Source organism: Triturus cristatus, chromosome 7 (genome assembly GCF_964204655.1).
Source record: "Triturus cristatus chromosome 7, aTriCri1.1, whole genome shotgun sequence".
Classification (NCBI taxonomy): domain Eukaryota; kingdom Metazoa; phylum Chordata; class Amphibia; order Caudata; family Salamandridae; genus Triturus; species Triturus cristatus.
The window spans coordinates 1,262,818,915-1,262,846,666 of NC_140590.1; the positions used below are offsets into that span (position 1 = coordinate 1,262,818,915).

At 44.5% G+C, this 27,752-nt stretch overlaps 1 protein-coding gene across 6 annotated transcripts in view; it reads right to left on the bottom strand.

The window, feature by feature from the left end:
• Window positions 1-689: 689 nt before the first annotated feature.
• Window positions 690-27,752, bottom strand: part of LOC146811779 (CD276 antigen-like) — a 296,310-nt gene continuing 269,247 nt past the window's right edge. For all 6 annotated transcript variants that reach the window (XM_085618764.1, XM_085618769.1, XM_085618766.1 and 3 more), the window contains one exon: window positions 690-3,542. In XM_085618764.1, the coding sequence (XP_085474890.1) occupies window positions 3,313-3,542 (230 nt within the window). In that variant the 3' untranslated portion in view covers window positions 690-3,312. The remainder of the gene's footprint in view (window positions 3,543-27,752) is intronic.

Sequence of the window (27,752 nt, forward strand, 5' to 3'; positions counted from 1 at the left end):
CCAATATTTTGGAGGTTATAGGTAGACATGAGATGGGACGGTAGTTTTTCGCCTCCAAAGGATCAAGAGAGAGTTTTTTCAATATAGGCCTCATACAGGCCAGTTTCCATCCTACTGGAAAAATCCCTGTTTCAATGACTAGATTGAGCAGCGGGGTCAATGCTCTGCCGACCTCTTCCGCTGCTAGATGTAGAATATACGGGGGACAAGGGTCAAGTGGGGATCCTGATTTAGTTAGAGAGAGTGATTCAACCACTTGCTTCACCTCCAGATTTGAAAAGTTAGTTAAACTGCCATGGTGGGACTGTCTGTCCCACGCCTCCAGGGGTGTAGTAGTATTGACCTGGGGTAGATTCAAAATTTCATCATAGACCAGATTAACCTTGGTCAAGAGTTCTGCCATTGCCTTAGGAGCCACAGTCATTTAAAGAGTCATCAAGTAAATCACTCAATTTACGAATGTGTTTCACTGTTATTCATAACATTCATGCACAGAAGGATATTCATTAAAATTAGTTGTTATTAAACAAATGTAAAACGATATAAAAATGCATGCTGTGACACGTGATACAAGAGACTTACAGTTTTGGTGGCCATTATGCAAATGGTCAATAATATTATATATGGAATATTCTTACATTTTATTAAACTAAATCTGAATTTACTGCTGAAGCACAAATCTAGCCATGGGCTGGTTACTCATCAAGGATTCTATGTTTTGCAGTTAAGGACAATGAGCTACAGTGAAGCAAATTTGTTTGCATAAAATCATATATTTTACACAAATATGGAAGCTGGGATTTCAGCCCTGGTTTTCTGTTCACACCATCTGCAGTTCAAGAACAGGAGTTACCTTTTTTTCTCTAGTTTTACATGAAATGACAATGCTTTTAGAGCTAAACGAGCAAAACTTGAGATTGGTTAAATGCTGAAAGTATTTTTTACTGTGTACAAAACACATTTTGCTGTTGGTAAATTGTTACTAAATCATAAAATGAGTTTAGAAAAGTATAAAAAAAAATCAGAATTTGGAAGGAGTGTGTTTAAGGCATCCCTTCAAAATTGTGAATTGTATGCAATGTATCAATGGTTTGCCACTGCAATTTTGGTCACAAACCACTGAAAAATTACTGACTCCACAAAAGAGGTGCAAACTCATTTGCGAATGGGAAGCATTGGCCTTGCGGCCCTTCCCCCTTATTGAAAGTTAACAAGAGTTTGTCTCAAACAAACTTTTTTTAAACAAGTCAAACATTTTCCTTTAAATGCAGTCTTGTTTCCTTTATGGAAAATGGGCAGCATGTATAAAAAAAAAAAAAAAGCTTTATTGAAATATGATCACAAATAAGGTGGTCATCTGCTGTGCTGACCCCAGCAAGCCGCCCTATCTGTGATGGCATTGAGTCGGAATAAGTGTTATTTGCACCATGCCTAATTAATATTCATGAGATATGTCAGATTGCAACCGACTGAAAATGCTGATTTTGCAAATCAACCTAATAGCACATTGATTCGCAAAACGTCATTGGATTCGCAAAACATTGGCACGCAATTTGCGAACACGTTTTGTGAATCCATTGTTAGTATATCTGGCCTTTGTTCAGAATGCAGAAAGAAACTGCCTTGTAAAGTATACAAATAACATACTAAAGATACTTGACAAGAAATATTTCTAAAGACAAGGTGGGTGACCCAGATGTGACTCAATCATGAAATATCAAACACAAAATAGTAAGTATAAAGCAGTCCAGTAAATTACATAAATGAAAAAATTGCATACGTGTTGTTCATTACATAATAAAATTAAATAATAAGGAAAGAGATGCACTCCATCGGAGTGTCGATACCACTGGCCTCCCCAGACATAACACACACAGCTATTTGAGAAGCATCAATCATTAGTAGAGACAATAAAATCAATTAACAAGAAATTATCAATGATCATAGCTTGGAGATGAATTTCATGTTTCAGGCTGGAAATGCAAGTTTCATCTGGTTGTAGTCTGGTTTGTATTCTCGTTTTTTTCTGTTCTGCATTTAAACTGCTCAATTGGTAAAAGGATAAACATGTATATTTCATATGCAATTCAAGTTACTACTGTAACAGTAGCTATCCTTTGTTATGCAAGGTGATGCAAAACAAAGGAACAGAGGGGCAGGGTCCCTGCTGTCCCGTGGCTCTTCCTTCAGTTCTACCCCAGAGCTGGGTCAGATTTTGGCAGACCTATGCTTGGCCTTGCCTTCCCTCGCCCACCCCCTGAGAGTCACAGAGTGACTCTGCCTGTGGGGATCTTACAGCAAGCGAAGAATCATGCAGCAGTGCCACCCAGTGACCAATCAGCAAATAACATTGGCTGCAGTCACTGAGGATTACTATGGCAACACCCAGAGGCCAAACAAGGCATAGAACTGTATGGAGAACTGTATGGAGGCCAGGAAGGCCTCGCATTTAGTCTATAAGCTAAAGTGACCCACTTTGTCCCTTGTCCATAAATACAAGTTGACAAGAGAGGTAGCCTCCCTAACAAGCATTTGCAATGCAATCAGTCTCACCTTTGGGACCTTATATGTATTTAGCTATGCAGCACATTAGCCCGGGTGCTGAAACATCTACTGTTCTTTAACATGGAGTGAAAGTAAGCACCAAACTGCATGACATGCTAGGTATGGAAACACATGGAGATAAATACTGCCTTTCAGCAGGAAATAGTATAGTCCAAAGCTCTGTTTTTAATATAAAATCAGGGCCTTCGTTGGTCATATCACCGAAAATACAAGATTTGAAAAAAATATATTATTGTCTACAGGTGCTTGTGGAAGACAATTTCTATGGACTGGAATCTAGAATGCTAAAGTGATTCTAGTATTTTACTGACCTCTGCTGGTCGTTTTCTATCAAGACACTTAAATAGAGGCAGTTGAATATTAAAAAAGTCCCTAAGCGGAAGCAAACAAGTCCTAGGGCTGATCTCCAGAGCCCACAAAGTACATACACATAAGTATATACTAAAGTATATACAAGAGGTCTCGAATGCTCGACCTAAAAAGCATATGAGCCTTGATCTTTAGAAGCCATAATATTGTTGATAGTACAGAGGCAAGGAGAGCGGATTGCAATGGTCCACTTTACACAGGTTTGTGTTTAATCAGGTTTTTAAGCTCATGGCGCTGCAGCTCTCAAAGGTGTTCAAGTTCTGTAATGCAAGTCACTGAACTCAAACCATTGAGTGCACTCTTTTTAGGAAAGTTGGGGTGGTCGCCCATCCTATTGGTCGGCTCTTAGAAATCTCCCCAAGGTGTCTGCCGAGCCGCTCAGAGCGAGGACTCATTCTGGGTCTGCCAGCCATTAGTCCTGTCACTGGACAAGGTCCATCCGCTGAGGCACACATCTAGAAAGCGTTGAAAGAGCTCCCTTCTATCGGCTCCTTTCTTCTGCTCTTGGACAATCAGGAGTCGTTGGGCGTCGAAGGAGCGGAAGAACGGCACCACGTCACATGTTTCATCCATCATCGCGTCCATCAGCACCACTGCCGGGTAACTGCCTGGAGAAAAATAAATGCCAAACAAATGGGCACATTAGTCGTGCAGAAGGTTGCAAGGATGAGGAGAAGAGAAATGAGCATGAGGTGGGGTTATGGGAGGAAAGAAGGCGAGAGTGTCAGAACTAGGGTTAGGCTGAGGTTACAACTTCGTATTATGTCGATAGGACACCATTGATTCCAGTCTTCTGCCATCAAAACAATCAGTAGGTTTGTGTAGCACTACTTGTCACCCCTAAGGGCATCCAGACGCTGTTAAAAATCATTATTATGAGACTCATTAGTTTCATGGCTTCAATAAAAGCCCATCAAGACTACAACAAAATACACCAGGATGTCATATGAGCACCGGGAATAGAAGAATGGACTCCTGAAGACATGCACCCATGTGAGAGAGGTAAACTCATAGAGAAGAACAACAGGGTAGCAAGAGGAAAGAAGCAGACCAGGAGTGTTAAAATGACATTTAATCAAGCAACTCAACATTTTATGCATGATGTCTTCTCAACTCCTTTTCAAGGACACTGGTAGTTGTTTAGCAATAAGTGATGAAACTCAATATAAATTACAGGACATCATTTTTTTAACACGTTTCTTTATTGAGTTTCTGAACAAGTGTACAACATAAATTGTCATATCTGGTAGTGCACACGTTTTCAATAGTTATAAGGAGCAATCATGATTGTCTAATGTTTCCATTTCTCAGGGTGGTCCCATGCGTAGTGGGTCTAATGCCCCCTAGTATGGCTAGGACAGGAAAGTCGGAGTGGCGGGTTAGTATAAGGAGAAGGGGGATGGAAAAGGGGTCCAAATGTGGACCTCCCGTGTCAGGCAATTGAATGGGTCTGAGGGGCAGGATGAGGGAAGGGGGTGGTTACTCATGTTGTATTGTAGCCTTTAGGAGTGCGAGGCCGTGGAGTCCGTGGAAGACTCCAACAGTGGATTGATCAGTTTAGAGAGCAGTGCTTCCTAGCCTGGGGTCAGCAAGCATCAGTGTAGTCCTCTGACAACCTCACAAAGTAATGCTATTGCTTTGGCCTGTGCCCATCGGGTGACCAGGGCCAGCCATTGTGCAAGGGCCTCGGGGGTAGGTGATTTAAAGTGAGTAGTGATCGTTTCCTTGGCCAGTATGAGGGACAGGTCAAGGAAACGCATTGCAATTTTGCATTTACGCAGCCTAGAGCATATGCCCAGGCATCCTACCTCCCAGGTGGAGATGTTTGAGATATCTCTGAGGAGTTCCCACTCTGAGTGAGAAGTGGTCCAGTATGTTAGCAGCTGGAGGCAATCCCACAGAATGTGGAGTGGGATTGAGTGGAGTGGCATTGAGCGCAGTGGCATTCCGTGGAGAGTTATTAAGTGGAGTAAAATGGAGTGGAAGGGCATTGAGTGGAGTGGCATTGAATGAGTGGAGTGGCATTGAATGAGGGGATTGGCGTGGTATTGAGTGGAGTGGCTTTGAGCACAGTGGCATTCCTTGTAGTGGTTTTAAGTGGAGTAAAGTGACATGGAGTGGAGTGGAAGGGCATTGAGTGGAGTGGCTTTGAGTGGAGTGGCATTGAGTGGAGTGGCATTGAATGAGTGAAGTGGCATTGAGTGGAGTGGCATTGAATGAGTGAAGTGGCATTGAGTGGAGTGGTATTGAGTGGAGTGACATTGAGTGAGTAAAGTGGAGTGGCATTGAGTGGAGAATGGCACTGAGTGGAGTGGCATTGGGTGGAGCGAAACAGCACCGAGTGGAGTGGCATCAATGCTTTAAATGGGCCTATATTCACAAGTACCAGGTACCGGCATGTCTGGTTTTTCTTTTGCTTGTGGGTACCTTAACTTCGCCAGGTCTCAGGGAAGTATGGGAACTCACTAGGGCATGTTGGGTTTTGGACACAATGGTCATGTGAGCAAGCATGATATTTCTACCCTATTTCAAATGCTTTCATGACCATTCCCTGTGAGGAGCCACAAACATTAACCGCAACGCATGGCATCAGTCAGGAATAGTCAATGCAGCTCAAGAACACATTTCAAAGTGCTTTTTTCTAATAATTGCTGATTTAAGTATGTAATTGTGAAGGGGAAAATACTGGCTTTATATGGTTTTCCAATTTTTTTTTTACTGGCTGGGACATTGGCCATGGCAGTAAAAAAACATCAAAGTGGCAACCCTTAATTTATGCAGCTCTGATAACCTACCAGCACACACAAGGATTCTGTCAGGTCAAGTGAGGCTAGGGCTTCTAGGGGATTGAAATGGTTCTAGTAGAAGGCACTATATTTATGTCCCCTGGAGGTAGCTGCCGCTTGATAGGAGGCACCTTCTTTGCTCCACATTGGAGGAGAGGCTTGGGGGAAAAGAGGGAAAATAAATAAGGAACATAGGGAAGGAACAAAAAAGATTTATAGAGGGGCCAAAAAATAAGAGGCAGAGTAGTGAGATTGGAGAATGGTACCCATGCTCCTGGTGTGGTGGTGAGATCAGTAGCTTTGGACTCAAGGATTAAGGCAGTGTGAGATTCTCATTGTGATTTCCAGTGGGTCACAAAGGTGTTCAGACAACAAGCCCATCCAAACTGTGGCCTCTCAGCAGAGTGCACAGAGTGATAGTTCCATAGGGGGCAGTATTAATTATGATTTTGTAGGTAAGGCTGTGAAGGAGGTATGCAGCTGTGTTGAGGAGAGAATGAATGTGGACATGTTTATGGGTGTGGGAGAGCACAGTGAAGGAGAGGGAAAGCAGAGATGCAGAAGGACAGAGTAAAAAGACAGTCATGAAGATGGAGATAATGTGAGGGATGGAGGACATCAGAAAGGAGGGAAACAGTATAAATGTTTAACAGAACAATGGTGTGAGGGATTTATTGACATATTCGAAATACCACTACCACTTCCAGACCTTACTAATGTCTAATTCATAATCTCATATTTTCAGAACTGAACATTTTCAAATTTAAATTTTCATGACAAAACCACAGTTTTTACTCATTTATCTGATACTGCTAACAAGCATTGGTGAAGTCAATAGGACAGGCTTGTTTTAGGTGTATGCTCGTTGTTGACAGATGAGTCTGGAGTACATACTGTACTAGTCAGGGAGCGTGCTTTGTGAAGCTCAGGATTTCACTTACTATATCTTGTACACAGATTTTGAAAAGATTCCTTAGGTGGGAGTAGCTTTCAGTATTCAGCTGCCTTCTGGCTTTCTAGGTCACACATTTGGTCTGTGAGAGGATGATAGGATAGGGCCCATTTGCATTGATACAAAACACATTGGCACTGCACATAAAAATAGAGAGGTGTCCTAGCTTTGCCTTAACTGGAAGTAGCGGGAAGGTCTATGTATAAATGATTGGAACATTGCACGACAATTTGGGAAAACGCCATGTACACACGAACATACACACCGGTGCTTATTTTGTGCTGATTTTTATCAGTCGTGGTTATGGGAAATTCATTTTCTAGGGACCAGTATTTATTTGTAAGCATCACATTTCTAAATGAGACCCTCCTCGTTCACTTAACCAACAGTGGAGTGTGCAAGTTCACAACATTTCTCCTAACAACAAACTAATGCTGCTAAAAAAAAAACCTTGCAAACCGGGTTAATGCATAGTGAGAGGGAAGCAGCTTGGGTTGCTGAATCCTGTGTGTCTCTGTGCGTGTTGCTGGTGTCTGTTCCCTGATAGTAGACTGCTTCTAGGTAGTGTGATTTGAGGAGGAGGGTAACCTATCAGTGGAGAATTGACAATAGTCACAAATGGTTTAAATGAACAATGAGCTGCTGCTTTCTGGGGAGGAAAACTCTGGGCTACAAATCAGGCTACTGTCAGTATCAGAATGATTGGGTTTGAAGAAGGATTCAGACCTGCAAGCCAAGCATCTAGGGTATCATTCTTCATGAGGAGCAATGAGAAATGCTGATGCTTATTTCAGAAATGAGGAGTCTCAGGTTAAATTTAGGTGTTCTCTGGCAGCAATAATCAGGGATCTCATTTGATGGCCGATCTCCATGTTTCAAAGTTTAAGTTCTAGCTGAGAATAAAATGGTTCCTCACAGTGTCTCCAGCTGATACAGCAAACAGCTCAGCTCATCACTGGGTGCATGATCTACGTTCTCCAGGGCCCTTGTTTTGTGTCCTGGAAGGTCCGGCTCCTTAGTTAAGTATGCAAATGTAGGAAGTATGTTGGCCTCCAGCTTGAAAAGTATGCTCAAAGTGACCAATTCTTCCAAAGAATTGTCTATTCAAGAGAATCAAACTTGTGTTTTATACCCTCTCATCTGAGGGCCCAATGGTTCGAGCTACCATACTTTCTAGGTCAGACTATTATAACTACATATACTTGGGTTCTCTATCTAAGACTGTACGCGCTCCAAGTAACACAAAACATGACAGTCAGAATGGTTTCAATCTCCTGAAATGTGACCATGTGACTAGTGCCCATCAGTCTCTTCAAAGTCTTGTGATGGAAGAAACAACTGCCTTCAAAACAATAGGCCACATTTAGAGTATGGAGGAAAGTGAAAAGCCCCAATTTCTGGCCAAAATTCGAAACAAGGAGTATAATCCACTCTCTGAATTTGCTCCACCATAGAGAGAGTTCTGTGGCTGAAATGTAGCCACTGGATTCTATGCCATATTTAGAGTTTCCTTTATGAACTTAGGAATTTCAGATTCTTCACAAACTCTAAATGAGGCACCATGTGTCTGACCTACTGGGTTTTTATGATGCAGGGCCAAATGTTTCTGAAGTCGGTTGCGCCACTATATTTCTACTGATAAACTCTATACTGGATCTCTTTTCCTGTTTGTCATCCCCTGTTTCAGTAAGTTAAGAGTTGGCGAGAGAGCCTTCTCTCTTCTTGCCCTCCCTCCCAGCTGTGGAATACCTTTAACCCTCCATCAAGTCTCCGGCCAATGCTGATTTCCCTGGTCCTCTAAATCCCATTTGTTCTGCTAATTTGAGGGTCTTTCCTTGTTCAGTACCAATTCAAGCATCATGATGCTCGTGGGAGACCATTCTCACTTACAAGTATTTTCATTCACCCATTCAAGTGAGCCTTTGTCTTTCCTGCTTCCTAATGACACATTTGAGTGACTTCTTCCATCCTTCTAGTGAGGTCCTGTCAACAGATCCTCTTCTGTCCTAGACAGTTCCGAACCAATATTATTTGATGCACTTAGAGTATCAAATCTGCTGGGTGAGCGTTGATGGTTGTTGTGCAGCATATTCCATTCCTCCTGGAAAATGGCACAGAAATCTAACTCAATACAGTTACCTTAACGAGTTTCCAAAGGCATCAGCCAACTGCATGGTCTGTTCTAAGGCAAAACCTACCTGAAGTTAAGTCACATTAGCCTCCCTAGTCTCAGAGGGTGCAGCTTCATTGTGGTGACATGACAGGACGCCAGAAAAGTTTCTGAATGATAGAATGTAAATTATTTAAAAATCCATGTCCTGCAGTTGTAGCTTTTATTTCTCAATGGGAGATGGTGGAGCAAGGCAGAACCAATAAAAATGGATGTTGTAACAACTTATCTGCGATCACTATAGATGGATGTCCATATAGATATATGCACAAATTACAATACCCCTGTGGCCCTGCCTTGACACTGTAAGGGCTCTGTTGGCATATGTAAATGAAGCAGGTTGGACTTCTATACAACTTTCCATTAGTGCTTCTAGGACAAATGGACGTACATTCACAACTTCTGTTTTGTTTTTCACTTTACCGAAAGCATAGAAGTGTAGGGCAGTGAGGGCATCTTTCTCGTTCTGAAACATCTCACACACACATAACCAGCCCATTTCCCCTTCTCTGATGAGGATTCCAACATACATTGCAATAATTAATCAGAAAAGGTTTGGTATAAAGTGTCTAATGAACTTGGTTGTGTCCAGGAAATTGTGAAGTTAAAAAGCTGAAAAGCAATGCTACCACCCAATTTTTGTGGATCTGCTTACATGCACACATCCCAAAAAACTCCAAAGATGTTATCAGAATTTCATAGTTCTCAACTATTAAGTGTCACTTTTTAGCCTTATGTATAACACCCTTAGTCGATCTTTGTGTTTGCACGGTATTAATGCATAGATATAGTATGACATTACCACCCATATTGAGCGCTCCTTGCATGCCTTAAATCACTTCCCTCACCATGCTCTGGACCACCAGCATCAGAGGAGCTCCGGAAACTGAGCCTTTGGTACCTGACCCAGTCAGATTACGTCAAGAAGTTGGTGCTCCAACATCACTTGATAACCGCCGGGAACCTCCAGTTTAGAAAAAGATTAGCACCTGTAGCCTGTGAGTGTTGAGTTATGGTCCTCTTTTCTCTCTCTTTTTGACATGCGCATGTTGGTGCTTATAAATCCAAACGTTTACCTCACTTGAGGACAATATGGAAAAAAAACACAGAGTGAGCATTTCACCTACCCAATAAACGGCTCACAAGATTATGGGGTTATAGCTATTACCTTTGTTTTTTCTGTTCTCAGTAGAATGGGCATATTTGTCAATCTGAATCAGGACAGGTTGCCATGTAGACACCCATTACTTAGAATAAATTATCATAGTCATTGACAATAGCTCAAAGCTGATTCTCCTGATGAAGATATTGAAAATCGATTAGCTCGTAACCCTGGCTGTTTGGCAGCTAAGGAGAGTGTCTGGGCCAGCCTTAGTGACACAACCAAAACCATTCACTCATGGTGCACAACCCTAGATAGGCACATGCTTATGTCTCAGTTAATGTAATAGTTACGGTAAATGATGAACGTATGGGGTCTGAAAGGGATAGATGAGAGAGAAATGGGGTAGAAACGTCTGCAGGATAAGAATGACAGAAGACAGACGCAAAGTTGGTTTTATAGAACATTCGAAATTGACAGCATGCTATCTCCTAAGAACTAAACTCTCTATTTTATCGAGTTTATTTCTGGCTTTAAAGTTGTTTTACTAATTGCCTATATGCAGGACCTAACTATCACTAGTGCAGCAGGTACAGTATCACCAAGGCCCATGGGTGTGAAGGGCCGCTTCACACCAATTTGTAGCTGAATTTTTATAACAAACTTGGGAATGTGGGCTCAGTTTTCCTCACTGCATTATGGCCCATTGCACCCTTCTACACTCCCTGCTGCGTGTTGTCAACAGACTCTATAAAGGGTGCAGAAGTTACAAATGTAACATTTTATTTCAGTCCATTTCCTGAACTCCACCTACCTCTGTGGTTATGTCTGCAACACTGTAGTAGCGCAGCCCCGATATTATTGGCCAGGCCTGGTTAGACCAAAACCAACCTGCGTCATACAGAGAGCCTGGGAATGATCCGGTGGGTGGTTGTGTGAGGAAGAGCAACATAAGTGTCAGGTAAGCCTTCATCTCCAGAAGAGAAGTAGAGTTGAGAGTAAAGAGAGAAGAGGCAGGGGCAATAGAGGCCGAAGGGATGTCTGAAAGTAAAAGGAAATGAAGAAGGATGGAAATCTTGGGAGAGGAGCTGTGAGAAAAAAAAGACGAAAAACTGCAAAAGGGAAGAAAAAAGGAGGGCGAAGAGCAGAGATTACCAAAAACAGATACAAGGACTGGACAAGGAGAAAAGGAGAGAGAAGGCTTGAGTGGAGAAAACACGGAGACATGGGCTGAGAGGAGGTAATGGAAGGAGAAGAGCAGAGGCAAGGAGGAGGGCCAAAGGGAAGACAAATTAAGGGAGGATGGAGATGTGAGATTTGGCTGGACCTCGTGGGGAGGCCGCTATACTATAGAAATGATGGACAGTGGTCGCCAAATGGACCATGAGCATACACTCTGCATTTATTTATCCCTTTGGGCCGTGCCCGGCCCTCTTGTTGTGCAGTAGTAGCATTGTTTGGCAGAGGCACTCTACTTCCTTCCCAACTTTTAATAACATGAAACAATAACTGGTCAATCATTTGATTGAAACATGACATACATGATCTCTCAGTCTCTGACTAGGTGCAGTAGTGGGCCAGCGACCATACCTCTCCCTGGCTCCTGGCTGATCCATCATCCATGCAGCGGGACTGCATCTGCCCGGGTTCGGTGCGGTCACCCCGACTGGCTCAGGTCTGGCTGTTGAAGTGTCCATGCGGGGACCAGGAACGTCTGCTCTGGTGCATAGGTCTCATCAGCTGCATGTTGCCCATCTTCTTGCTCGTTCACCATGGATCTGACTCGTTTGAACCAGGATATGTTTCTTGATACTGTGGTCTGGCCACATGAGCCATTACCATAGTCCCTTGAATGCTGGTGAATTTCCACACTTACTTACCAAAGGGAGTGCGTAACTTCCATCCTGGGTGTCGATCCTTCAGGATCACCTGGTCTCCAATGGTGAGGTCTGAAATAACAGTCTTTCGATCTTTACTGGCTTTGTCTTTTGTGACTTGCAGTTTCTCGGGTGACTTGGATGTCTATTTCCACTGGGCTCCAGCTAAGCCCTGCTGGGGTGATGTTTCCAGCACACCTTCTCATTAACAGGTCACTTGGGGCACCCTCTGTGGTACTGTGTGGTTTTTGTCGGTAGGCTCTCAAGAATCAGTGTGGCTAGCACTCGGCATTTTCTCCACACTTTACTCCGATCCTGAGTGCTCTATTCAGGGTGTGCATGAACCACTCTACCTCGCTGTTAGCCTAAGGCCACTGTAGGGTTACCTTCCGATGCCTTACAAGCAAACTTTGTAGGTTGGTTTGGAACTCTTGTACCTGAAAGTGGGGGCCCATTGTCTGTATTTTACTTCTTCAGGGATCCCTAGCATTGCAAATGCCTTTTTTAGCACTGGCTTGACATTCCCGAATGCTGTGGATTATACTAGTTCTACCATGGGGTATTTGGTGTGACTGTCTTTCCTGCAGTGAGACTGTCATCGAGGAAACTGCCAAAGTCCATACTAACACATGACCAGGGTGTTGTGCAGCCTGCTTCAGTGATCACTGGTGTGGTTGGCGGGTCCCCACCTGTGATGGCGCAGGAGTGACAGTCGCAGATTCACTAGGAGCTACAACTTGTCTCTCAGGTGAGCCTTCGTCTTTGCAATACCTTGGTGTCCCTGGTGTGCCAATTCAGCAACTCTAGCCCATAAGCTCTGTGGCATCACTATTTGGTGCCCTTGTACCAGGAGTCCTGTACCACTTGTGCTGAGTTCATCATGCACTCTCCACAGTTGCTTCATTGTTGTTTGTTCGTTGGTGGTGAGGGCTCTAGCATCATCTAGGAAATGTTGCCACTGTCATTTGCGCAGTGCCTCTTTGGCATTAGATATGCTGGCGTCACTCTTGGTGGCCTCTTGGATCTCTTCCAGAGATAGAGGTTTTGAACAAGATTCATGGATTATCATCCTCTCAAACTCTTCAGCACCTTAGTCTGCTTCTGAGGGGTTGTTGCTGCCAGCGGGTGTCACTGGCTGCCTGTGTAGGTAATCAGCTGGTTTGTTGACATCTGGTCTGTATACGACTTTGAAGGAGTATGGTTGGAGTTGCACAGCTCAACGCTCAATGCATGGCAGTCCATTTCTGGCAGTGCCGGTGAAGTGGGGAACCAAAGGCTCGCGGACGGTTACCACTCTGAACTTCTGCTGTAAAGGTATAAGTAGAAGTGCCGACTTCCATCAGATTGCCAGTGCTTCTCGCTCTGTTTGGGCGTAGCGTGTTTGTGTTGGTGAGGGTCCTTCTTGCATTTGCGATGGAAGTACACCTTTTGTTGTAGTAGGGCAGCGCCCAGACCTGGGAGGCTCGTGTCCACATTTAGCTATGTTCTGCAGCGGGGGTCAAAATAGATCCTTGTTGCATCGTCTACGAGCACCTACTTCACCTTCTTAAAGGCTTGTTCTGTTTTGTTGGCCCATTCCCAGGGGATGTTGTGCTTGGTCAGAGTACAGAGGGGTTCTGATAGGGTGGCCAGGTTGGGCACGAAACGTCCACAGTATTTTGCCACACCCAGAAAGATTCTCACTTCCGATGCATTTCGCGGTACAGCTTCTGTTCTGATGGCGTCTACTTTTTTGGGTCAACTAGCAATCCATCACTGGAAAACGGATAGCCAAAGAACTCGACTGACTTGGTGTAAACGGAGCATTTTTGTCAGTGGAGGGTTAGTCCACAGTTTACCAATCTCAGCAGCGTAGCTCTCAACCTCACCAAGTGGTCTTCCAGGGTGTACGAATAGATCAGAATGTCATCACTCATATTCAGTATGCCAATTAGTCCTGACATTGTCTCTCGGATGACGTCCTGAAAGACTTCTTTGGCAGACAAGATCTTTTAATTGACGCATCTGTACCTGCAAAGGCCAATGTGCGTTGAGAAGGTGGTGGTGTATGTGTTTGCCTCGTTATGTTCAAGATGGTGGTAGCCAGCATTCAGGTCTAGCTTGGGGAACCAGCGAGCTCCGTTGAGGTCCGCCACTATTTCATCAATGTTGGAGGTGGTCTGATGGCTTCCGGTTGCTTGGGCTTGGGAGCTATAACCAGGGGTGAGAACCATGGGGTAGGTCCTGTTAATTCCTCAATCACCCCTAGCTGGTCTAGCTCCTTGTCCACTACTGGGCGCAGATGGAACGTCACTCTTCTGTGCCGGAATGCAGTGGGTTGGATGGTTTTGACGATATGAAGCTTTATCTTCAGGCCTTTGAGGCACCCCAGTCCTCGGAACAGTTGTTGGAATTCCTTAAGGATGCATGCTGCATGCAAGTTGTGTACTTTCCTGGGCAAAGAATAACATCCCAAGGTCTTCCACCCTGTGGCATCTGAGGACGAAGCCGGTGTTCCCTCTGGTTAAGTGGAAACTGGCCTGCCCCATATGACCTTCACTTTCTATTTTCACATCTACTACTCCTCTCAGGGGCACTGGTTCCATTCTTCCATATGTGTAGATTCTGGCCTTGTTAGGTGTTAGTTTTGGACATGGTGATGGCTTGCAGAATTAGGTAGTGTCCATGACATTCACTGATGCACCCAGGTTTATGAGAGAGGTGATCCCTGCTCCTCCGATGTGTACTTTTCACATTGGTGGTGGTCTTCTGCAGTGATTCTCCCTGCCTGCAAAGGACACCGTGAAGACTTCATCGTTATTGTTGTCCTCAGGGCGACTCACGGACTCGGGATGTTGCGTTGAGTGCCCACCTTTGTCTTCATTCAGAGAGAGCTGGCGGAGAGTAGGATGTCCTCTTCCTCTGTATTGTGGGCTGGTGACTGGTGCACCACTGTGGCATACTTTTGCTAAGTGGTTCATTTGCCACATTTTGACCAGGACTTTCCTTGGACTGGACATACGTTGGGTGTGCGGTGTGTTAGGCCACAGTTCCCACACCCTTTTTCGGTTTGTTTGGTCAGGGTGTAGGTGCGTTGCCGAGCAGGACGTCGTTGGAGTGCGTCAACTTGTTCCTCTTTGACCTTGACTGCTCTGGTTGCTGTGGCCAGAGCTGCAACTCTTGCCAGCGCTACTTTTATGTCTTCAGCTTTATTGTCCGTTTGTTTGTGGGATCTTGCAAGGATTCGGATGTAGTCATGGGAGATGCCTGATGGCGGATGACCAGTTTGCATAGGGCAAATGATCGGCAACCCTGGATTAAATGGGCTCTGATTTTGTCTGGTTGATTTATGCCAATGCAGGTGCAAATAAAATACGTCCACTGACTTGCCTTTTGTCTGGTGGGCCTGTCTCAACATGAATCTTTCATAGTCAGGATTGAGTTGAGGTCAAAGTGCTGGTTTAGAGCTGCTATGGCAGCATCAAAGTCCTCATTGCCTCCTGTGTTGGGAAGATGTTCAAACAAGTCGTATAGTACTGCTCCGACCTACGTGCAATATCATGGATCATGGACATTTTCTCTCTTCTTGTTGTTTTTGATGTAACTAGAGTGCTTTGTTCTCTTCCCCAAAGTACGATGTGCTGTTCTGGGGCCTACTACGCTCTTATGACAGAGTTTTTGCCTTCCTAATTTGTTCAATTGTTTTTCAATTCGTGAATTTTGCATACCACAAGCCTTTGAAACTGCATAGCTTCACTCCCTGTGTTACAAATATCACTTGGTCATGCACACTATGAAGGTTACCATGTGTTCATTTCTTTTCTTCCTTTGTCTGATAAATATAGTCGTTTGGAATTAATACTTTTTTTTTTCTTCAATGTTCACCCAGTGTTTATCAGTTTTTGTTATTACGTCCTATTTTTTTCCTTCTTCTTTACCTCAGCACACGATCTGGGTGGGAGGGAGAGAGAGAGAGAAAGAACTGGCACCTTTCATGGTGCATGCCTTCCAGGCATACAGACGGGAACTTGACAGCTGTTGAGGAGGAGGGGGCGCATACACAGGAGCACGTCTTGCCCCGATGCAGGGCCGGCTTTAGCGATGGTGGCGCCCGGTGCGACAATCACTTTTGACGCCCCCACGTCTCATGACCGCCTCCTCGGATTTCCTCTCTACCACATGCAAAAGTGCCCCTCATCTCTTCTATCATGAGATATTGCTAAACACAGCGCCCCCTCCACAGGTAAATGCCCAGTGCTGCCTCACCAGTCGCACTTCCCTAAATCCGGCCCTGTCCCGATGCACCTGCTGGACTTCACCTGAGCAGGCATCCACTTAAGCTGCATGTTAGCAAATGCTGGTGCCTGCCCAGGAGAGTCTGATGCAGCGCTGGGTTACCAGGTGGTGATGGGGACGAGCAGCACACAGATCTGCGGCTTCGGTAAAGCTGTAGGCCATGACAGAACCAGTGCAGTGGGGAGCAGCACACCCAGGAATAGTGGCAATGGTCGCAAGTCACCAACCTTATTGCTGCGGGGATGGCGCTGTTGTCCACAGGTAGCCAGCCGTTTTCCAGGAGACTGCACTTCACCGAAGTGAGTTACATCGCATGGGGCAAAGCTGACCAGATTGAATTGCCGGTGTGGTGAGTAGCTCTTTGAATGCTTGGGAATTATCAGCATCTTCGCCAATGTGGGGTTTGGCTGGACCTCATGGCGTAGGCTGCAATACTATAAAATGACGGACACACAGGCAGTGTTACAGTGATCACCGAGTGAACCACGAGCATTCACTCTGCATTTATATATACCTTCAGGCCACACCTGGCCCTCTGCTTTTGCAGGGGTAACATTGCATGGTAGAGGCTGGGTGGCACTCTACAGGAGAGGCACGGCTGACAGGAAAAAGGGCTGTGGCGAGCCCGGTGCTTTAGGGTGGACCAGGCCCTCTCAATGTAGCCCAGTGTCTCTCCAAGTGGCTCGCCCAAGCAAGTCCAGTGTCCCTCCCAGGGAAGCTCAGTGGCCCTCCCAAGGGCCAGTCACAAGTGGAAAAGCATCTTCTTCTTAATGATGCATATGGGCCTGCAATCTTGCTTTCTAAGGCTAATTGTTTAACTATGACGAAAAACACCAACACCTTGGGCTACTTTAAGGTCGGATGGCTATATTCCAGCATGTGAAATGCAGGGGTACGTTTGATGCTCCTACCATATCAAAAGAGAGCCACAATATCCCATCTCACAGTACTTAATAGATTACACGCCAGAAATGATGTGATAGGAGTTTGCCACCCCAAGGAAAGTAATTGAAAATGTGCAATCCAAATGTATACCTTAGTAGTGGTTGTTTTTCATTTTTCCTGCTTTCACGCTATTTTTAACTTGTGGCACTACATGAAAAAATAACTACCATCAAAGCCACATGTTTTGACTTTTCTGAAGTGAAGACTTTTGACAAATTTCACTAATACAACACAGCACTGGCACAGCATTGGCAGGAGTAGTGCAAGTTCCCATGATACAAAGTGGACCACTGGCAGCTCTCTTGTGGGAACACTGGCAACAGGAGCTGCCACTGTCCTGCCTACTCCCACTCTCCAGAGGCATTTGCTGAAGGCAAAGTCTGCTACTATAATTAGGAGGAACTAACACTAGAGACACCACACCTTGGGGTTTTGGTGACTGCTTTCATTGAGTTCCAACTAATACTCCTTTTATGCCACAGGAGTAGATCGAAATGAGTATTACCACTGCTAAATAAGACCATGGATCCTAAGCAGATAAGATAATGCAGTAGGCTAATGCAATTAATGTCCAAATGTTTCTAGAATCTGTAGCTTCATACGTTCAAATCTCAGGCTTTCATTGCTAACACTAGAATGGGACAGCAAACGATGTAAACAAACTTGTATGTCCTGCCTTCAATATCAATATGAGGTGCATAGTGTCGCGGATCTGGACAAACAACACTTAAGCATCCAAAAATGTGATGTTTTGGGCATTTTTGTTTTTGTGTCCTCATTCTGCCAAATCACTTGTTGGCAATACTCCCTTCCCATTGCTGGTAAACCAGCCAGGGATGGAGTCGTTCCACCCAAGAATACGAAGCTGCTTCCACTTCCGCCCTTCACTGGTGTGCCCGTAGCAAAGAAGGGAACAGGACCGACAGCGATTCATTGGCTTAATCATTGGACCCCAGGTTTTTTAATCCAGTCCACCAACTTGGCCCAAACTTTTTTTCGACTACTGGGATCACATGCTATGTCCTGTTGACTTATAGATATATATATGTATTGTTCCCCAGGAAAACTAGCAAAATTTTCAGGAACACATTATTCATGTCCAAGATGTAGGGATCCGTCAGCAGACAACCTTCATATGTTTTTAACATGCCCAGAGATTACAAATTTTTGGATTGAAGTTTGTAAATTCTTAACGGAAGTCACAGGTATGCAGGTGAGGGTAAGTCCTCTACTTGTATTCTTTGGAATATGTCAAGATAGTGCCACCTACATTAACAAGCTGGTCGCAAGATTCATTTTTTATGTGATCTTAGTGGGGAGACAGGAGATTTGTAGATCATGGAAATCAGGTGTTCCACCTCCTTTTCTGTTGTGTAAAAAGAATATTATATCTATAAGTTTTGGGCATTTTTGAAGGGTAATGTGCATAACTCATTAAGATCTGTAATATTATTGGCTATCGATTTGTGTTCTTTCGCCATAAGTCTTGAAATTCAAGGTCTACGGGTTTCAGAACGGTGGCTGTATTGGGTAGGGATCATGAGCATTCTAGAATGTTGATAAGAGGAAATGGTGATGAAGTGCAGAGACGAGAAATGGGGGGTGATTAGAGGAGAGCATGAGGCTTGAAAATACGATGGTAAGGAAAAAGAAGCATAAGACAAACGAATGGTAAAGAAAGAGACAGATGAAATAAGAGGGTTAGAGTGACTGGAAAGGAAGAGAAGAAATATCATGACAGGGATGGTTGATTAGAGAGGAGTAGGAGAGTGATGCATCTCAAAGTAGAGAAGGTGATTTAGATGCTGTCAAAGGTGGATTAAGGAGGGTGAAGGATGAATCTGAGGAAGTAGGAGAATGGAGCAGGAGAATGATGAGCAAATATGGTGATGAAGTAGGGTGATTTTTGAGAGGGGGGGCAATAAGAGGTGAGTGAAGGGGAGAGGACTTGGAAATGGTGAGTGTGGAGATGAAGTTAGTGAAGGATCCGGATGCTGAGAAAGGTATTGATCAAAGAGGAGGGTGATGAGCGAATGATAAGGTGTCGGGTGAGAGAAGGAGTTTCAAGAGGAGAGTCGTAGAACAGAAGGGAGCGGAGAGTGATGGGTATGGATTTATGAGAATAGGAGATACTACCTGGAGAAAGGAACAGAACAGGAAGTGGAGAGGAACATGCCAGTCACAATTTAGAAGAGACAGTTCAGTTTTGATGCGTTCATATGAGCTGTACGTTTCCTCTGTGTTTCTCCAAATACCACTTTCTGTTGAAGGAACCGACAATCAATCCTTCCCCTAAAACAGATTCTGCTCAAGGAACTGACAGTCAAAAATTGGTTGAGAAATTAGCCACCAAATTAAAAGTGTAGCTGTCAACATTGAAATCTATGCTGTTGGCACTGCGGGCAGTTAAGGACTGAAAGAGGTGCGCATGTGATGTTTGGTCGGTTCTGCTCAGGTTATTTTCATTGCTTTTCCAATTTATTTTGCGCTTATTTGGAGAAAGTGTGCATCAATAAGGCCCCACCCACAACCTTAAAAGGTTACACAGGTCATTACTATCTACATATGGCACAAAGTCTTTGTGGATTGTCTACTTGCTCATAAACACAATGTTGGGAGCCGCCAGGGAGGAACAGGTACAGGGTATTTCTAGGTCCTTTAATACCCCCCACGCACCAACACATGCACAGCCACATGCATGGAAGCAGCTCAAGCTTCTTCCCAAAAATCACCAGCAGTGAAAGTAAGGCTGACAGAAGAGGTTGAGGTGGAGAGATTCTAGTTAGAGAAAGGGCAAGGGGATGGTGAAGCATAAAGGGGGAGGGTTATGCTCAAAAGAATGATGGGGAAGACAGTGAGGAGGCAGAGGGCGGTGAGGCAGCAATTGAGAGGAAGGTGAGGCAGAGAGTGAAGGGTAAGGTGGAGAGAGAAGGGTAAGGTGGAGACAGAAAGACGAGGTGGAGGCACAGTGAGAGGATGGTGAGGTGGAGAAAGAGAGAGAAGAGTGAGGTAGAAAGAGAGGAGGGTGAAGTGAGAGACAGATTATGGGGAAGAAGAGAGTGTGTGAGGTGAGAGCATACAGAAGGTAAGGTGGGAGGGGACCAGGGTGAAGTGGAAAGAACGGTGGGTGAAGTGGAAAGAGAGGAGGTTGAAGTAGAGAGAGAGGAGTTTGAGGTGGAGAGAGAGGGGTTTGAAGTGGAGAGAGAGGAGGCTGAGGTGGAGAGAAAGGAAAGTGAGACAGAGAGCAGAACAGAAAAAGCACAGAAATACAGAATTTAAATTAATAGATATGATTCAGTCAGTAGATAGAGTATGCAGTTCATTCCTCTACAAAGACCATCTAGCAAGCCCAGGCCCAGCTTGCAGAGAGGTGGAATGCTTTTCCATGGCCCTCGCAGATCTCGAATGCTGGATCCGGGCCTGGGCTGTGGTGATATGAAGGATGAGTAATAGGGGAAGGCCAGAGGGGAAAAGCAAGAGAAGAAGCTGAGGAGACAGGGATGGAAATAAAATTAACTTATCTTTAATATAATGCTACTACCACTGTTTCACAGTTTCAAAGCACTACAAGTGTTACTACTGCCAACTTTAATGAGGATCAATTTATCAACATGAGGAACTGAGATAGCCATGCAGAGATTTGAAATGATGAGTTTCAGGTAAAACCCACGTATCAGGAGGGAGGTTAAATGAGTAAAGGGAGGTGAAGGAGGACTGATGGCAGGATAAAGAGGAGATGGTGAAGAGGAAGGGCTGAAGAGGAGTGACGGAAAGAGAACGGTTGAGGGGAGAGCATGAACATTATTTAGAGGTGGGCAATGGTCTGGCTCGCCCTTCGCCACCTCTGGTGCTGAATTTGCAACACCTAGCCCCAAGTTTCAACAGCAGTTCCATTTTCATGTAAACATTTTATGTACTGTATAAGAGAAGGGAGCAGCTCCAGGCAGCACTTGACTGGGACTGTGCACTTGCAACTGTTTTAATGTTTCCCATGGAAGTGAGGTCTTGTTTAGCAACACTCCTTTCTAGGCCTCCCAGATTCAGGTTCCACCAAGCACAAAGTTGCTTGGCTTGCAGGCTTTGGTGTTTTTTCACTGAATTGGACGGCATCAGAAAATGTAAAAGGAATTGCAAGGACATGTGGAAGTAGTTTTGACCAGGCCTTCCTGTGCTACTGGGGCCCAGCTGTTTTTTGGGCCAGGAGCTGCCCTACCAAATGAGATGGCCAGTGTATTACCAGCATGGTCAGAATTCTAATGCCAATAATAACAATGAGAAAATAAGCTACATTTGCAATTTTTCTTCATTTTCAATAATAATCTAAACCACCAAATAAAATAAGAAAACACTACAAAAAGTATTTTGCTGCGGGTTACTTTAATCTTAAATCACTGTAAAAGCAATCAGAGGGAGAAATGCAATATTGCAAGAGGATTTCACATAAATAGGTATTCATGTACCAGTCCCAAACTCATTTATAACCTTAAACAGGAGCAAAAAGTTGATATTTTTCTATAAGGAAGCTGGCATTTTTCTGATCCTGAAGCTCTACACAGCTGGCAAGTTTTTGGTTTGCTTATGTGCATGGGCATCATTTAGGGATAGCTGTTACAATTGCAACTTCTATGCTTTGGCTTGCCACCCATCAAGGCCGGACTGTCCCTACCGGACCTCAGGCGTTTCCCCAGGAGGCTGGAAAGGGTGGGGGGCCAGTTTTGTTGCTGGGGGGCCGGTTTTGTTGCTGGAGGACCGGTTTTTCAGCAGTGCTGGCCCATAGTAACAAAATCAGCAGGCCAGCATAAGCCACACAGCACTCACTTTTGTTTCCAGACTCCCTGTGTTTTGAAATATGGTACAGTTTTAAAAGCACCCGCTGCAGAGAGCACTTTTTATCCACAATAAAAGTGCCAATATATCTCTGGTGATTAATCTTCCTGCTGGATTGAAATGGAGTTTTGTCTAGTGGCAGTTTTGACTCATCTAAGGTAGCACAGAGGGTAAATATGCTTGTTTCAAGGAATGTGTACCACCCGGATCACATACGTTTATTTTATGTGCATAGCTCTGTAGATTGCTGCTTTTGTCACAGAGATCCTTTTGTTACTGTGCAGTTCATAAATTACAGTTGTAATCTAGTTGTAATCTAGAACTGCCATCAAGCACGGTACAGGTTAGAAAGTTATGTTTTTTTCCAGTCTTTCATTATCCTAATGTTGCTAAAAAGGGTTTGTTTGGGTAGAATTAAATTCTTATTAGTAAATGTAACCCTAACCCCTGTGTTGCATCTTGAATCCTAAGTTTGTGCTTCTGCAGCCCAAGCACTCTTACAAAATGCCTACACCTCGTAGTGCTCTTTGTCATATGTAACATTTTCTGTACACTGACTTATCCACGTATTATTAATTTTCTCTATGTGTGTTTGATGTAAAGTGCTCCAACACCATAAACTGGTATTAGAGGGGCTATAAAATAAATTAAATACATGTGAGAGAGAGACTATGGGGTTATGAGTACCACTGTTGGAGGGTGATAGTGAAGGATTGTTGTATCCTGGTGCACTGTAAGCCCATCATTTACTATGCTTTAAAAGCTAATACAATTGAATATATAATGAAAAATGTAGAATGCACCATTTTTGCCATTTTTCTTCAAACTTTCTTAGTGGGAGAACCACCCCCCAAAACCCTCCTTGTAGTGGTCGGGCTTGCTCGCTGCGCTCACTTGCTACGCAACGTACAGGGGCTGGTCTGACAAAATTTGCTTTGGGTTCCCATTGCGACCCTGCTACCCATATGAGACTGCTTGCGACTTCTGTCAATTAAGTTTGCAACCCTGGACTAACTTGGGCGTCAGAAGATTTCTTCGTGTCTGCTTTTCAGCTCTGCAAGCAGGCAAAAATCCAAAGCCAAGCTAGCCCCTGTTGCACACATAACATCATTTAAGAAGAGGAAAGTGGGAGATTAAAAATAATAAGTGGGAGAATCTATTTTCCCCTATAGACGTCTATTGAAGCAAAGGCAATTATTCACCTGAATCATGTCTATTGGCATGTATGCAGTTGCTGTTTTAGGTTGATATTTCAAAAGAGAACAACATCTGAATTTCACCGATTTTACCAATTTTTCCCAAGGTATTGATATAAAAATGTTGGTCGCTTCCTTTACCCCTGGTATTTTGGTAAATCGATGTACATGGGGGAGAGGAATGGGTGAGGAAAGATAGTGAAGCAAGGAAGGTGTGAGCTGTAGATAACGAGTGAAGAGAAAGAACTGAGAGAAGAATGAGAAGAGAGTGAGATTAGTAGGAGTCGGATCAGGGATGTGGAAGAAAAAAATGCTTTTGAGGGAGAGGGTGACGGGTGACCTAGAATCACATACTCTACCCAAGCCTGGATGGTGTCAGAGTATGCAATAGATGTGTGGGTAAACATGCAGTATAAACATATTCCATGCATGAAAAGTTATGTCTATTTGGGACTTGCAAAAAAAGAGGTTACCGAAAGCAATGGGAAGCTCTTTCTTAGTAAAACTAGTAGATTCATTTAATTTGTTGTTTGTTTCCTTAAAATCAAGGAGGGAAGGCAATCCCCATATCCAACAGGACCGTCTAGCGCTGTTCCAATTTAGGAAAGAGTTGAAGATGCACCTCTTTAAAGAACACTACTTCACAAAGCATTCACCATCCACAACTCAGTTTCCACTTCCATCACTCATTGACTTGAAGCTGCCTTTGACCATGTACATTGTTCAGTTTGTTTTAACAAGGGGGTACTGTTCCTATACGCGGGGTGCAAAAAGTCACCCACGCATGGGGGTGCAAATAGTCACCCGTGCAATGAAGATCAGAAAGGTGAACAGATAGAAAGAGAGAAGATATCCTAGGAAAAAAGGGGACCCATTAGTGAAGTGGAACAACCACTTGTTGTCCTCTGTTGCCCTCACACCCCCCAAGAGGTGTCATGCTTCATAATTGGGCAGTTGCTCCTCGTAGGGCTGGCGCTGCAATTCCCTACGGGTCCCCCGAAGGGTCTCTTTGTCGGAGATCTTTTTAAGGACTGCCGGATGGTGCATGTGGGTATGTGGGGTATGGGTCCAGATGAGGGTGAAAAAGGTGCGTGCAAGGTAGTGAAAAGAGTTAATAAAGGGTAAACATGCAGCAAATGTATGAATTGTAAACCCTTGGCAGGTAAACTGCTAGTTAAAATCTTGCCCCAGAGGCACACTATGTCCGGGTGTCAAAAGGTCATGGGTCGACATGTTTCGCGCCTGCGTCGCCTTAAGGGTCGTTGGCGCTTCTTCAGGACCAGAGCAATGATATACAAAGTGCATGTGATAAAAATAACTAAACCCTCTAAATCAACAGAGCGAGGCAGTAACCTGTATACCTATAGTGTGGCTACAGCTGCATGATGAAAGAACGCTCCTGATGAAAACCTATAGTGTGGCTACAGCTGCATGATGAAAGAACGCTCCTGATGAAAACCTATAGTGTGGCTACAGCTGCATGATGAAAGAACGCTCCTGAAGAAAACCTGATCGTTCACTCGACATCCTTGCCGATACTCGATGGGGGGCCCGTTCACAGCTGGGTTGGAATCTCGATGGTTCCCGTTACCAAGGTCTACAACTATGGTCGTATCGCCACATCCTATTCTGATCTGGTTGGGCCCTCCGACGACTTGCCGCTGATGTCCGAAGTGTCGGTTCTAGTTCTCAAGCCTCCTATGCGGCTAGCAACAGTAGCAGGTTTTCAGTTTGTGCCATAGAACTACCACATACATACATACAGACTGGAAACTTTCAGTTCAATTGTATTCATGGTGGGATATCAGACAACTGTTTTACCAATGGAGAGTGATGCACCACACAGGCTCCTTGCAGCCCCTCAGGTGCAGGGAGAACCAAACCCCTTCTTCGAGACATAGCTGAGGCATTACGTGAAATTTTAGATGCGCTCATCAATTTTTGCAGAGTGGTCCAATAACTTTGCGGTACTGAACAAAACACTTTCCATGTTTGCGCCACTGCGCACCTTAAAGCGGATGCGCTGGGTGCAAACAAGGAAAGTGCACCCAATCTGGAAGAATGCGCTGCTCTCCGCCTGCCATTATCTGGCACTATTTCGTCTCTCTAGAGGGCCGCACTTAGAAGGCGCACTGAAAGTGCGCCACCTCTTTGTTGTGCACTTTCAGTGTGCATTCTAAAGGCATGTTTGCCTCTGCGCCCACATCGGTAATAAGGCACAGGAACAGAGGCAAAGTGACTCCCTCATTTACATGGGACATCTGCAGCCCCTTCTATAATACCAAAGGGTCCAGGGGCGCATAAAGTAGGCGCACATACCCGTTGTGCCCCTGGGGCGCTTGTGTAATAGAGCTCCTGGTGTTCAACCTTGAGCGAAATCCCTTTCATACAGACTCTCCTTGCAAAGGTCTTGGTTCAGAAACTTTGGATTGGTTAATAAAGTGACTACAAAAGAAATTCCAGATTTACTTAAAAAGAATGCAGTGTAGTGCTGCATGAAAATCTACAGAGTTGTGTTTTGAGATCATGAAAAAAATTGCACAGCACCATATTTACCTAGTCATGCACCAATAATTCCATTGGCCATGCTTCTGCTAAAAAATTTAAAAAAACACGTATTTGCATTATGCTGAACAATTTAGCACTGTGCCACTGAGCAAAGGCGAGTCAGCGATATCTTGCATGAGTTTCACACTTATGCCCGCCATTGGCATTTAGCACCAATCTGGGGCCGTATTACCGATGGTGCGCGCTCCGGGGGTACTTTGGTATTATAGAAGGTGACGCAGGTGCTTGTGCGTCCCCTTCTATAATACCGATAGCGCTGATGCACTTAAAGTGTCAGCGCAATCAACAGAGGGTGTTCCCTCATTTGCACAGAGGCATGCCCTATGCAAATGAGGGAATTCCTTTGACTCTGCACCCGTGCTATATTACAGACGCAGATAAAGAGGCAAAGATGGCGCACTTTCAGCACGCCTCCTGACAATAGCCCTCTGCAGGGGGTAAAGGGGGTCCCATGGTCACTGACCGTAACCGCCTGCAAGGGGATCTCTAATGCCCTTTGAAAGTGCAGGCGGATGCTGCCTGCACTGTGAAAACACAGGAATGCGCTGCCCTGGGGGCAGCGCGAGTTCGCGGCTGCTCTGGGGGCATCGCACACACCATAATGGGACACATTATCACTGTTTGCGCCAGGCGCACCTTCTGAGAGGTGCCCCGGGTGCCCGGGGCGCAAGCATTGATAATGTGTAATACGGCCCCTGATATCAACTTTCAGCACGGAAGCTAATCAGCTCTACAATTTGCACTGCTGTCTGTTGGATTATGCCACTTTCCATTGTGTGAGCGCACCGCGCTAAACTAATAAATCTGAGCAGGAATATTTTAAATTAAATATCATTTGCACACTTCTGTCCATAAACAGATATCTGGTTCCTAATGTAATTTTAAACAAGATCTGTTTGAAGAAGTTCGCAGGTCTAGGATTTTGTGCTCAGGGATTATTCCTAGAAAGGACAAAGGCATTCCCCCATCAAAGTAGCAAGCTGCATCTTGGACATCTCCTCACCGCCAATCCCATGATTAGTGAGTGTGGCGGGCTCCACTAGGAGCTCTTTGAAAGGTGTGTGTTTTTTAAAGATTTTTTGATATGCACCTTCCAATTAGTCAGTTGATTTGGGGCCCTATTATAAATATAAAAATTAGTTCAGGGTAGCTATTAAATTATAGCTCACTGTACTCACCAATCATGGAGATTGCAGTGAGGAGGAGACCAATGATGAATCAGTGGGTCAGGGAATTCATCCTTTTTAGGAAAAATCCCAGAGCACAACACCCTACACCAGAGAATATATCTCGTTTTAAAATCACGTTAGGGACTTGAGATCTGTTGTTAGGGACTAGTTGTGGGAAAGGTGTATCTTCGTCCTCCTGTCCTCCCTTTTCCCCTTTATTGTGTATGAACACTTCTTCCCTGTTTGGGCATTCACATTCTAAGGAAACAGATGCAGCAGAGGTTAGCAACCCCTCATGAAGGGGAGGATACCATGGTAAAACATACATGGACACCCAGCCTTCTAGAAGCCATCAAACCCACTTTTCCCTTTTCCACTTTCTGAAGCACCCTCCACCATCACATTCCAAACAGCCTAAAGGCATAAGCATATTCAATATGCTGAATCACATGACATTCTGGCAGTTAGGCAGGTGAAGCACCAGCAGCCCACTAGACCCATCTCTTAATTGCTGCACCCAGCTAGCAAAATCCCACCCCTCTCTACCTTAGCATGAGCAGTTTATTCAACCACTGACTAATAGTGCATTGTCAGATTACCATGCCCCCACCACTGGTGCTAGGAGACTCCTCATGGACCAGAGCACTGGAGGTCAACCAACTGACAACAAGTCACTCTCAGCACAATACTCAAATCAACCTCACCACTTCACTCTCAGTTTTATAACTTCTCTGGCCTAACATTTCCTACATCATAGAATCCCTCAACTGTATGCTTACACTGACCATAGAGGCTAAGGCCAATTGACAATTTTTGAACTCCTCATCACACTTCCCTTAACATTATCTGACTTAGGACTTCATACTCTGCGTGTTCATGTGCGACAGCAGGTCCTACAAGCTCCATTGTACATGTGCACCACCTTATTTTCTAGTCTGAGCAATGGACCAA